This window comes from Cicer arietinum, chromosome 1 (genome assembly GCF_000331145.2).
Source record: "Cicer arietinum cultivar CDC Frontier isolate Library 1 chromosome 1, Cicar.CDCFrontier_v2.0, whole genome shotgun sequence".
NCBI lineage: Eukaryota > Viridiplantae > Streptophyta > Magnoliopsida > Fabales > Fabaceae > Cicer > Cicer arietinum.
The window spans coordinates 49152187-49164625 of NC_021160.2; the positions used below are offsets into that span (position 1 = coordinate 49152187).

The window sequence follows — 12439 nt, forward strand, 5'->3', positions numbered from 1 at the left end:
TCGGATGCAAATGAGATAACCAGCGAATCCCCTTCAGGGTACTTTGGAAACCTTGATATGATTTGCACTATCGCACCAAAAATATCTTTCAATAGTATGTTACAAAATAATGTTACCTATTCTTTTCCCATGCATTAGAAAAGAATAAGTGGACTTAGTATATGAGAATGAGTGAAAGAAAATGGATGGCAATTACTTGAATTCGTTATTTGCATTCTGTCCAAAGTGACCTTATTTATAGGAAAAATAATGTCACTTGAGAAAGAGTTGCAATTCTTCTTCTGCCACTGTTTACGAATGACTATATACATATAACGTTCAGTTATTTATTGAAGTATTGCACTGGTCTGGTGGTAAAACAATGCCTTTGTTTCGCGAGTAGGTCCTGGGTTCGAATCCACCGTCTCATTTTAACGACATATATTATTAGTCACAAATTCAATGAATATATATATTACTTTTTGAATTTTTGTCCATTATTAGCGACAAATTCATATAATTGCAATGATATTAATCCCTCACTCAATATTTAGTGCAGCACTAATCTGTTGCAAATGTATTATGTGACGGAAAGTTTTAAGTTTAGCCACAAATTTATACTCATTAAATTTCATTTTTTAAGTAGTTTTATTTGAAGAAATATTCAATAGTTTCTTTTATTGATTAAAAAATTCAATAATTTAGAAATTTTATGCAGTTTATCAACTCAACATAAACTTTTAATTTGACGATGAGATTTATGAAATTCAATCTTCGTAATTAATAATTACTAGTTATTAAGCATAAAGACTTTCTTTAGAGGTACTCCGGAAATAACTTGTCCCTTGACTTCTCTTTTTCTATAATATATATCATTTAGATGATGGTTTGAATAACAAGGAATGAATTGTGGACTAATTAATTCACTAACTCAATGTCTGTTTCGTATAATTTTTAAATATTGCCTTAATTTGGTGTAGAAATTAAGAGTATAAGACTAACATTATATGTAACTAATTTATGTAAAATATATATTTATGATATGATGTAAGTCATGTGAAAACCTGAATATTTGTTTAGTGGATTTATTTTGTTTGTCCAAATTATTGTACCAATAAAAAGCATACAATCATAAAGAAACTCTTATAACTTAGCAGCCCCCCTCACTTGTTTCGTTACTTTTTATTTTTATTTTATTTTTTTATCAAAGAAAGATTGTTTAAAATCAATTTTTAATTCAAAATTAATCTTCACTAAATATTGTAAACTACAGCCTTCTTCGTTAAAAGAGAAGAAAAAGTCACATGTAAACCTAAGTTCATGTTTTAAAACTAATCATATTTAAACTTAAAATTAATTTTTATTTTAATATATATAAAAAAAATAAAAAATGACTCGTCTAAAATGAACAATTCACTTTATTCACTTTATAAAGTAAAATAAATAATATTAACTATCAAATAACAAATTAAATGTCGATATTATAAATACATCATAGTCAATTGCAAATTTACAATTTATTATAACTTAAATCATTTCTTCAAACAAGAAGATGGAAGAAGAATATTGATGGATCGAAATTGGGGGGAAAAAACAGGAGAAAGGACGGTACATAAAAGTGACCTAAATAATATGTCCTTGCAGGAAGAGTTCTGATTTGTCTTTAGTGTTGGCATCTCATGGTACCACTCATCTTATATTTAATGGTACAACTCATGTGATATTTAACCTGCATAAATTATATTAATATGTGTATTTTGTTTTTCAAATAGATCAGTGGTTACGTTCATACCATTTAAATTTTAAAAAATAAATAAATTTAAATTTAAATCTAACTTATATAATAATATTAAATATGTGAATTATTAGATATAGTATGGGAAATAAGGCATGAGGAAAGTCAAATTTTGCGGTAAACTTAATTTGGATGTTGATTTAAATAACTATATTTCATGAAAACGAATTCGACAAGAGTGGGCCGGCTAGTATACCCGTTTTAACCTATTAGCTACCATGTGTTTTAATTAAGTTTATAATAAATTCTTCTAAAACATGATTATTGCTAAAAAACAAATGAAGCTAACTAAAATAAACAATCAAGAAGCCGCCAAATTAGGATTTTGCATGTATGATCTTTTGCTCATTCTCATCTTATTAGTGCTGCGCACTTCTATTATTTATCCTAAAGGGAAACAGATTGAAGAATATAAGAACATATATATGTATTTTTTTTTTATGTATACTTGTACGCGGTTCAAATAATAAAATGTTGTAGAGACATTTAATATTATGAAAACCAAGTTCAAATTCACAATACTTGAAAATTTTCCTTAGTTAGAGTTAATGTTTAACCTCTTCTATAATCCTCAAGTGACTTTTACGACTCATGCCCCTCGATATTTCATAAAACATGTATTAGTCTAATCATATGATGATTTTGAAATTATGTAAATAATTTTTGAAACTATAATTGTGACTGTATTTTTATGAGTCCTCAACAATGTAATTAGAGTCATATAGATAACCAATTGAGCAATGTGATATGCTGAACAATAAGATTTGAAATTGAGCACTATCAAGAGTAATTTGTTTTAACTATTTGGCGTATTTGGTTGTTACGTAACAAATTCATTTTCGACGGTGGTTATTGTCGATTTGGTGGGCCTTATTGCTCAAATTAAAATTTTGTCTTTGAGATTGGTTAGTTTGAAACAAGAAAAAAAGTTCATCGTTTAATTACTCATATTGATGCATCAATCCTTTAACATGTTTATTTTTGTTATAATCTTATGTATGTGTAAAATGGTTGAAATACTCTTTGTACTCCTTTCAATACATTTGCTTATCTTAAAAAAAGAGTGATTTGTTTAACTTCAAAAACATTTTTGACGCCACAACTTTAATCTATTACTATATATAAAATAATACATATTACTAAAAACAATAGTTTAATTACTCATCAATAAATAAAAAATTAATCTTTCCCTTTTCATCTATGACCCTTAATTTAATAATAAAACTATAAACAAATTTTAATTTTTGCTTTGACAATTCGACTTTTTTCTAATACTAGAATATGTTTTAAAACAAATATAAATATAAGTAATTAAATGCTATTTGATTTCGTGGTAGACTACAATGTTCTCATGTCCCAAAATACAACAAGATAAGAAAAATAAAATTGCAAGCTTACAATTCATAGCAATTGCCTTATTTGACAATGCAAGCAAACACATATTAAGTGTATGTTAAATTTACACTCAAAAAATTGAAAACATACATAAATGTAAAATTATTTTGAGATAAAATCATAAAATATTTGAAGTGTTATGCGATACAATAACTATTAAATTAATTGATTAAGAGAAATATTACATTAAATATAATGATCTTCACAGCTGATACATTATGCAACAACAGTTGAAGATCCAAAAAGTAACACACCCTAAGATTTGGCTCAATATCCTCAACTTTTGTAGCACCTTCTTTTGCCTATAAATAAGGTTTCAAGATTCTCATAAAGTACCTAGCTACAACCTCCCTTTCATGCTACCTTCCTACCCTATATCGTATCCCTAACAATAGCTTAACTTACACACATAAATCAACACCTTAAATTTAACCAACTTCTTCCATTTCTCATTTTCACTCAAACTTTCAACAAAATTCACATGCACGTCCACATGAAAGCTGAGTTAAATGGAACATCCATTTCCTTTCAAAACCCTACAACAATTTTCAACGCACACCAAACCACACCTCTTCCTCAACCAGAAGCACTTAAAGGTTGTCTTGGAAGCCTAGATGGAGCATGTATTGAAAAACTACTTCTCCATTGTGCAAGTGCTTTAGAAAGCAATGACACAACCTTAGCTCAACAAGTTATGTGGGTCCTCAACAATGTTGCATCACCATTAGGTGACACAAACCAAAGACTCACATCATGGTTCCTAAGAGCATTAATATCTAGAGCTTCAAAAATTTGTCCTACATCAATGAATTTCAAAGGAAGTACTAACAACAACATCATTCAAAGAAGGTTGATGTCGGCGACCGAACTAGCCGGGTATGTTGATTTAATTCCTTGGCATAGATTTGGTTTTTGTGCTTCCAACAATGAAATTTTCAAATCAATCAAGGGATTCAAAAGGGTACATATTTTAGATTTTAGCATAACACCTTGTATGCAATGGCCAACTTTTATTGATTCTTTGGCAAAAAGACAAGAAGGCCCTCCTTCACTTAGAATAACAGTTCCATCTTTTAGACCAATGGTTCCTCCTTTGGTTAATATATCAATACATGAAGTTGGTCAACGTTTAGGTAATTTTGCAAAATTTAAGGATGTCCCTTTTGAATTTAATGTTATTGGAGATACAATTTCATTGACAAATGAAGAATTGAGTAATATTGAATCAACAAGTTTTCATTTTGAAACAATGTTGAGTCTCTTGAATCCTAGTGTGTTAAATCTTAGGGAAGATGAAGCTTTGATTATAAATTGTCAAAATTGGCTACGTTATCTGTCTGATGATAGAAAGACTCAAAATATTTCGATTCGAGATGCTTTTATGAATCTAGTGAAAGGACTTAATCCTAGGATTGTACTTTTGGTTGATGAGGATTGTGATCTTAGTGCATCTAGTTTAACATCAAGAATTACTGCTTGTTTTAACCATTTATGGATACCCTTTGATGCATTGGACACTTTTTTGCCTAAAGATAGTTGTCAAAGGACAGAGTTTGAATCTGACATAGGACAGAAAATTGAGAACATTATAAGCTTTGAAGGGAATCAAAGAATTGAGAGGTTGGAGACAGGGATGCAAATGTCTCAAAGAATGAAAAATGTTGGTTACTTTAGTGTTCCATTTTGTGATGAAACTGTTGTGGAAGTTAAGGAATTGCTTGATGAACATGCTAGTGGATGGGGAATGAAAAGGGAAGAAAACATGTTGGTTCTTACATGGAAAGGAAATAGCTGTGTGTTTGCCACGGCTTGGGTCCCTTATGAAATTAGGGATTGCATCGTTACAGATCCAAGTATCTCTTAAATTATAGATTTTGATTCGCTGTAGTCATGCAATCAATTAATTTGAATTGTTTGATTTAGAAGACTCATTTTGTAATTTTAGTAAATCAAATTTAAAGAAAAAAATGAAATTCGAGTCATTTAATAAAGTCGAACAATTCAAACTCGTGATTTTTACAATTCTACTATGGTAGAAAATTTGGATTGAGCTATTGCTTCAATCAATGGTCCACAAGGAGCTACAGAGGGAATTTCATCACTTTATGGGAATTAAAACGGCACTGCATTTTCATAATTATTTCTGGATGGCAATTGTGTAATGAAGCTCTACAAATTGATGGATCATTACATGAAAGGCAAATAGGGAAAAACATGTGTAAATGGTCCTTTTGTATGACACAAAGTTGTCTCTTAGTAATATTTTCCACTTTTATGCAGCTTTAATTTATTTATGCTCAGAACTTTGGCTATATATAAGAGGTTGTACGAAACTATCTAATTATATAACTTTTTAAGATTAGCAACATGTGTATTAAAATATATGCATAAGCATATATATGGCGAGACTTAATGGACTGTATGAATTTTTCATGTAACGTTTTATGAAAAACAATAATAATTTATTGTTTCTTCAGATATGTTCTGTTTGACCCCTGAAAAATATACATAGGACTGATTATTCAAACAATCAATATTTCCACTAATAGGATGTTTTTAAATGCGTACCATAGAACTAAACGCATTTTTATAGTTTAAGCAAAAAGAGTTCTAATATTTTTGGTTGGTTATAGGTCCCAGTAGATATAAAAAAGGACCACTGAAAACTTAAATTGTATGAGTAGTCATATTCAATATTAAGATGTATATATGAAAGGGCCAAACAATTATATTTTGGCGTAAAAGGGTGATAATGATAACTCATAGTTCGTTGCATGTGTGCAAATTCGTCAACCCATTCAAGTAAAGGGGTCCACATTCTATATAGATAATAATTTTGTTTTTGTAAATTAAAAATTGGAAATTTTTAAAAACAAAAAAAGAAATCCGACCTGCCGGATTCGAACCAGCGACCTAAGGATATCTGAGGTAACCCACTACAGTCCTCCGCTCTACCAACTGAGCTAAGGTCGGTTGATGAAAGTGAAAGTCATGATGTGTATAAGTATTATGTAACTGAACACACGATGTAATGATCAAGAAATAAAATTTAGCCTTTTATGACAACAATAAGATATATACTTTTTAACGGTCAACAGCAATAAGATATTGTTTGGTTATAATGCTTTTTTTTTCTTCTTAAATGCAATTTTGCCAAATTTAAGTTTTTGTTCCCTTTTTCTAAATAAACTTGATTAAGATAGTTGTCATATCACTAAAACATTTTATGTCATTTTTTTTTAAATAAATTAATAAAGTAATATTAAATATATTAAAAAAACTAAAAATTGTTTATAAATAACTTCAAATTTCAAATCAATATATTCATCTTTTGCAAAGACTTTAGAATCTACGCCTATTCAATTATTATCGTTTTGGTCATCTACTTCAAAATTATTTATGTATATTTATCTAAAAACTTTCATGAATTTTAAAATAAAGGGATCAAAAATTCAAATAAAAAAAAATTGAAAATTAAATTTAGATAAAATAAGAGAACTAAAATGCATTTAATTCTTTTTATTATTTTGTTTTCTAAAAGTTCAATACATATAAATTAAAAAGAGACTTATTTAGTCCTTAAACTCGAACTCAAATGGTAAATATCGTATTGTTATATTTGACGTTTTGTTCTCTAAATTATCGAGAAAAATTATAATTGTGTGAGTTAATTATGATAAAATTTATTTTATTTTTTAAAATAAAAAATAATTATTCAAAATACAATACATACCAAAAATCATATAAAAAAAAATTACTACGCTAATATTAAATACCGATGTTCAACAATAAAATAAATACAAAAATATTCAAATAACAAATGACGACAAAGATAATCCATTCTTAAGCAAATTAATGCGTTATTTCACTAATGAATAAAAACAATTAATTAAACAAGTTAACGTGTTTTTCGAACTTAGGGTCTCTTTTTTATTCACAATATGATAAAGGCAAATAGGGTAAACAATGTTTTTTATTTGACAAAGATAGAATAAAATAGTTAAATAAAGATAAAATATGATAAGTATAGAGTTTATTTTTGGTGTGAAAATAGTATTTTATGTAATGTAACATGTGAACTTAATAAGAGGTTAAATATCATATATTTTTAATTGTAGTTATGATATATTTATTATTGTCAATTCACAAAATTAATTTTTTATTTTAAAATCCGACAGCTTTGATGTTTTTCTCATATTTTTAAATTAAAAAACAACAATTTGATATATTTTTAGTGACATAACTTATAATTCTATAATATAAAATCATCTAGATGTATTAATTATTCATATGTAATTAATAAAATTAAAAATATAAAAATTTCTAAAGTTGAATCTAATTTTTTTTACGATGTTTTATTTAAATTTTATAAATATTAATTAATTTACATCATCATATCATATGTCACGTTATTTAAAACATTTCACGTTATTATTTTTTAATTAAAAAATTAGAAGATTGAACCTAATATGTCGATTTTTGAAATAAGATGACCAGTTTTGTGAATAAATAAAAATAAAGAGATTAAAATTGTAATTAAATTTAATATATTATTATTTTTTTGAGTGGAAAATTCATTTTATAATTAAAAAACTGCAAGACACATTTTAATCTTATAGACAATTGAAAATTTGTTTTTAAGTGGACAATACGTTCGAATTGATGACCGAAGATTGAGTGGAAAATTCATTTTATAATTCAAAAACAACAAGACACATTTTAATCTTATAGACAATTGAAAATTTGTTTTTAAGTGGACAATACGTTCGAATTGATGACCGAAGATGGTTGAAATCGACAAAAAGTAAATTTTGGGTGCTTTTTGAGAATGCAAGGGAATGTCTCCTTTTTTCTATTTAACTAATGGGTATTTGTATTGGTTGAAGATACAAATGAAAATAATATTGTTTTTTTTTAGAATACCATAATTAAATAATCAAAGAAGAAGATTGAGATTTCCGATAAAGTTCTTGGAAAGACAATGATTTACTCCTTTTGAATTGTGAGAAAAAAATATATTAAGACAATCTCTTCTCAAATGGGGAGTGCCGAAGCCATGTTAGTGACGAAGGGGATTTAAACTCCTAATTATTAAAAATAATAGTGTTGCAGCGCTGTATGAAAAACAGTGAGCGTCCATAAAAAATAAAAGGTTTAATTGTACTTTTGGTCCCCTTATTTTAAGTGAATCGCAAAAGTAGTCTCCTCATTTTGTTTGTCCCTAGTTTTGGTCCCAAAATAGAATTTGAGTCCAAATCATGATGAATTGTTATTTTTTTAGTTTTTTTTTTTAATTTTGGAACAATATAATAATAATTTTTAAAAATATAAATTGTATTTTTTAATTTAGAATAATATAATAATAACATTTAATCCACATAGACGTCTGTCACGTCACCATTTTTTTACACGTCATTAAGAAAATAACAATTCATCATGATTTAGACTCAAATTTTGTTTGAGACCAAAACTGAAGACAAGCAAAATGAGAGACTACTTTCGCGATTAACCTAAAATAAGAGGACCAAAAGTGCAATTAAGCTAAAATAAAAAGACAAGTGGTGCACGAGAATTGTTGAGAGAAGATCTTTAGATACGTATATCATTTAGTATGTTATTAATGTGTTAGATATTTTAATAATTTTTATTGGTAATTTTTCTTCTTCATTATTCAGGGATGATTTTAGTTCACAAATATTATTAATAAAGTTTGTAGTTGTAACTCAATATTTTATGTAGTAAAATTATTACTTGTCTAAATAATTTGTGATTTTTATATTTGTTGAATTTTCTACATTAAAATTTGTAATATTCAATTTATAATATTTTGCTCTATTGATGTATAATTTTTTTCTTTTATTATTATTATTAATATTAATATTAATATTAATATTAATTGGAATTAATAATTATAAACTTCAAATTTCACATAAAATATTTAATTTTACGAACTTCCGTTATATGCTATGGTCTTAATACAAACTAAACTTATATCACCATTTTTTAATTAATTGAGAGACATTTTATCAAACAATTACAATACAATTATGCGGGAGAAAAAACAAAACAATTATGTAAGCACGGGGAGCAAGGAAAAAGAATGAAAATTAGTACAAGTAAATGGTTATGAAGTGAAAATCCATTAAAGAAACAAAGTCAAAATCACACAAATTGTAGTGAGATTTTTTTTAAACAACACAAAGTAATATTACTTTGATGTTGTTTGAATCCCCATGAACAAATTCTTCCTTCTTGCAATTATATCTTGAGCCCAATTTGCAAATACAAAGGGGATGAGCTATAAATAAACCTTAATAATGATAATAAAGTTTTGATAAATCTAAGTTCTCAAATGTGCACCCACACAAGGAAAATGAAAGAAGGAAATGAGTTGTGTAATTGTGAATCAACAATAGATAATAAATTCATTTATGTTCAATGGAAATTTGGAAACATTTGGGGCCACATGTAAATGACTTTGCAATACATAATAAATTTTAGGACAAAATTAAAATCGGTTTGAAACAACACGAAATGAAAGGTTGAAAATCCGAACATACACACTATTTGTATCTTCGATTTCACTTTTGGGTGAAAGATAATTGATTTTAAAGGGGTAGTTTAATTTTAACACATTTAAATTTATTGGAGTAAAATTGATTATGTATTTAGAATTAATGATTTTAATTTGAAATTATAATTTAATGATTTTACCTTTACAATTAATTTTAAATATAAAAATCATTTTTCATCGCACTTGTACACAATAACAAACATAGATAGTCTTTTCAACTTATTTTAAACCCAAATACATTTATAAAATCAAATTTATTTCAAATTAATTTTCATCCTCATATAACCAAGTAAATCCTATAGTTGTGGTACGCAAGTAAATTTTTAAATATTTAATCATAATTTAAATTGTATTATCTATATTTCTCCGCAAAATAAAAATTTACGGTGCAGCGAAACCAAATATTAAACTCATAACACACATTTTATATTCTATACGTAAGCTAGCTATAGATAGAGTCCCAATAATAGGGTAGCAAATACAATAGCTAGCCATATTTTTTATGGATTTATTATTACTAATAATAGTGAATGTTGAACATTTAAAAAAAGATTAGTATAATATTTATAAACAATGAAATACTATTTTCGTTATGAAATGATTTTTTTTAAACTACAAAAGTTTATAAATAGCTTTTAAATTCACAAAGCCATCATTAATTTATTAGTTAAAAAAAAACAATTATATTGAAGTCCTTTAATTTTTTAATGTATCATATAATCTTATTATTTTAATATTTAGTAAAAATTCAAACAAATTAAAAAATCAGTCAAACATGTTTTTCCTTCAACAGGTATTCATTTCCTTGAAGTTCATGTATCTTAATTAAGCACAACCTATGTATCCCTATTTCTCTATTAATTAAGCACAAGAAGGTTTCTTCTTTTGAATCGCTTTGCAAACAATTTCATCTTCTAGAGTGGTCAAATGTCCACGTATAATGTGTTAGTAACAGAAAAAACGTGTTTAAGTATCAAATATTTATATTCAAATGTGGTTAGAAGCAATTTTCGCTATGTTTTCTTCATTATATTTCATTATAATAAGGTATTCGCGATTGAATATTTGCTGGAAAAATTCAACGACGGTAATAAGAGCAATATGTTAGATAAAGTTGATTTACTAACCAATTCACTATTTATTTTAAACAACTATATATAACAGGTATAAAGTGTAAATTTTATCGGATAATGAAATTTTGCATATATAATATTTCTTATGATGAAAACATATCTAATAACATTTAAAATAATTCAATTTTATTATTATATAATTATTAATTAATCGTACTGTCCAGACGGGTTCGTATCCGTCTATCAGCTTTTTTATTGGTTTTTTTATGCAGTTACATTTTTTTATTTAGTGAAAAAATATGCACACAAAAAACTGCGGCAATTCATACGCAAAAGTAATTTTAATTGAAAAGAGTATAACTAGAAGTAAAATAGACTACACTAAAGAGATGTCTTACCTTTATTATTTGTATAGATATAGATAAAGAAAAATTTGGAAGATAAAATCTTAACTATCTTGATAAAGAATAAAGTAAATAATATGATATATAAGTAAATTAATAATAAATATTATATGCACATTTATACAAATAAATATAATTTTAAATTATTTTTATATACATAATATTTTATTAAATTTATTTAAAATTATTAAAGTTGATATCCCAATAAATCGAAAATATGAGAATAACTAAAAAAAAAAAAATGAATTCTTGAATTTTTTATGAATTGAACTTTTATAAAAAGTTTTTTTTTTTCATAAATGAAAATATAAAAATTGAACGCTATAATAGCACACAAGACTAATAAATTATATCAAAATCATTCAATATAAATATTATAACACATATAAACAGATACAGATTCTCTCTAAATAGTCATCAACTTAATAAATCATCAATATTGTTAAAAAAAAATATCAATATATTTTTATATTTAAATATTATCCATATAATCATTCTTATAATTAAACTTTATAAGTTGTTAAGCCTTGAACTACTTTTTTAGATTATTTGGGATCTACAAACAAATATGTCTTAAACTAAAATTCAAAAATGATTTTTGAATAAGTTTTGATGATGAATATGTTCTTATTAGATGTGGGGGTGTTTTGGAAGTGAAATTGATAGATTGAATCTTTGAATTTTCAAGATTGAAATTAAAGAGAAAATGAAGCAAAAAATAACTTGTGCATGTTTTAAAAGATAAATGATTTATACGAGAAAAAAATATTAAATAAGATAAATGATTTATATAAAAAGGAAATGACATATAATTTTTTTTCTTTCATAGATGAGATGGTAAATACGTGAAAGATTCTAATTCAAACTTAAAATATAATATCTAACATAAAAATATTATTATTTTTATCACTTGATTTCAAAATTAAAAATACAAATAATTTGTAATAAAATTTTACCTAAACTATTTTATTTGACACATCAGATGAGCACATTATCTTTCTTAAATGTTGAAATTCAATAAGGATTAAAAATAATAATTTTGAAGGGACTTCTATAAAATTAGTCTTATATTACATAGACTAAAAACAGGACTATTTTTTTATTTTATTTTATAAAATGGCTGACATGATTGAAAATCAAAAGTGCTCCACCGAAACATACCATTAGTCAATTATGGATGCAGATATATAATCTATATATAAGTGTGCAATCCAATTGT

General features: G+C 25.9%; 1 protein-coding gene and 1 non-coding gene across 2 annotated transcripts; one reads left to right on the forward strand and one right to left on the reverse strand.

Moving 5' to 3' along the window:
* The first annotated feature begins 3403 nt into the window (after positions 1 to 3403).
* Positions 3404 to 5602, forward strand: LOC101490327 (scarecrow-like protein 32). Its single transcript, XM_004487305.4, has one exon. The coding sequence runs from the start codon at positions 3651 to 3653 to the stop codon at positions 5031 to 5033; it is 1383 nt and encodes a 460-aa protein (XP_004487362.1). The 5' UTR covers positions 3404 to 3650; the 3' UTR covers positions 5034 to 5602.
* Positions 5603 to 6054: 452 nt separating this feature from the next.
* On the reverse strand, positions 6055 to 6142 carry TRNAY-GUA (transfer RNA tyrosine (anticodon GUA)). The gene is given in 2 exon segments: positions 6055 to 6090; positions 6106 to 6142. It is a non-coding gene; the product is annotated as a tRNA-Tyr (tRNA).
* Between the last annotated feature and the right edge of the window lie 6297 nt (positions 6143 to 12439).

Bases quoted from the DNA above. Each gene is read 5' to 3' on its own strand.
- LOC101490327 (XM_004487305.4), top strand. From the start codon at position 3,651: ATGCACGTCCACATGAAAGCTGAGTTAAATGGAACATCCATTTCCTTT.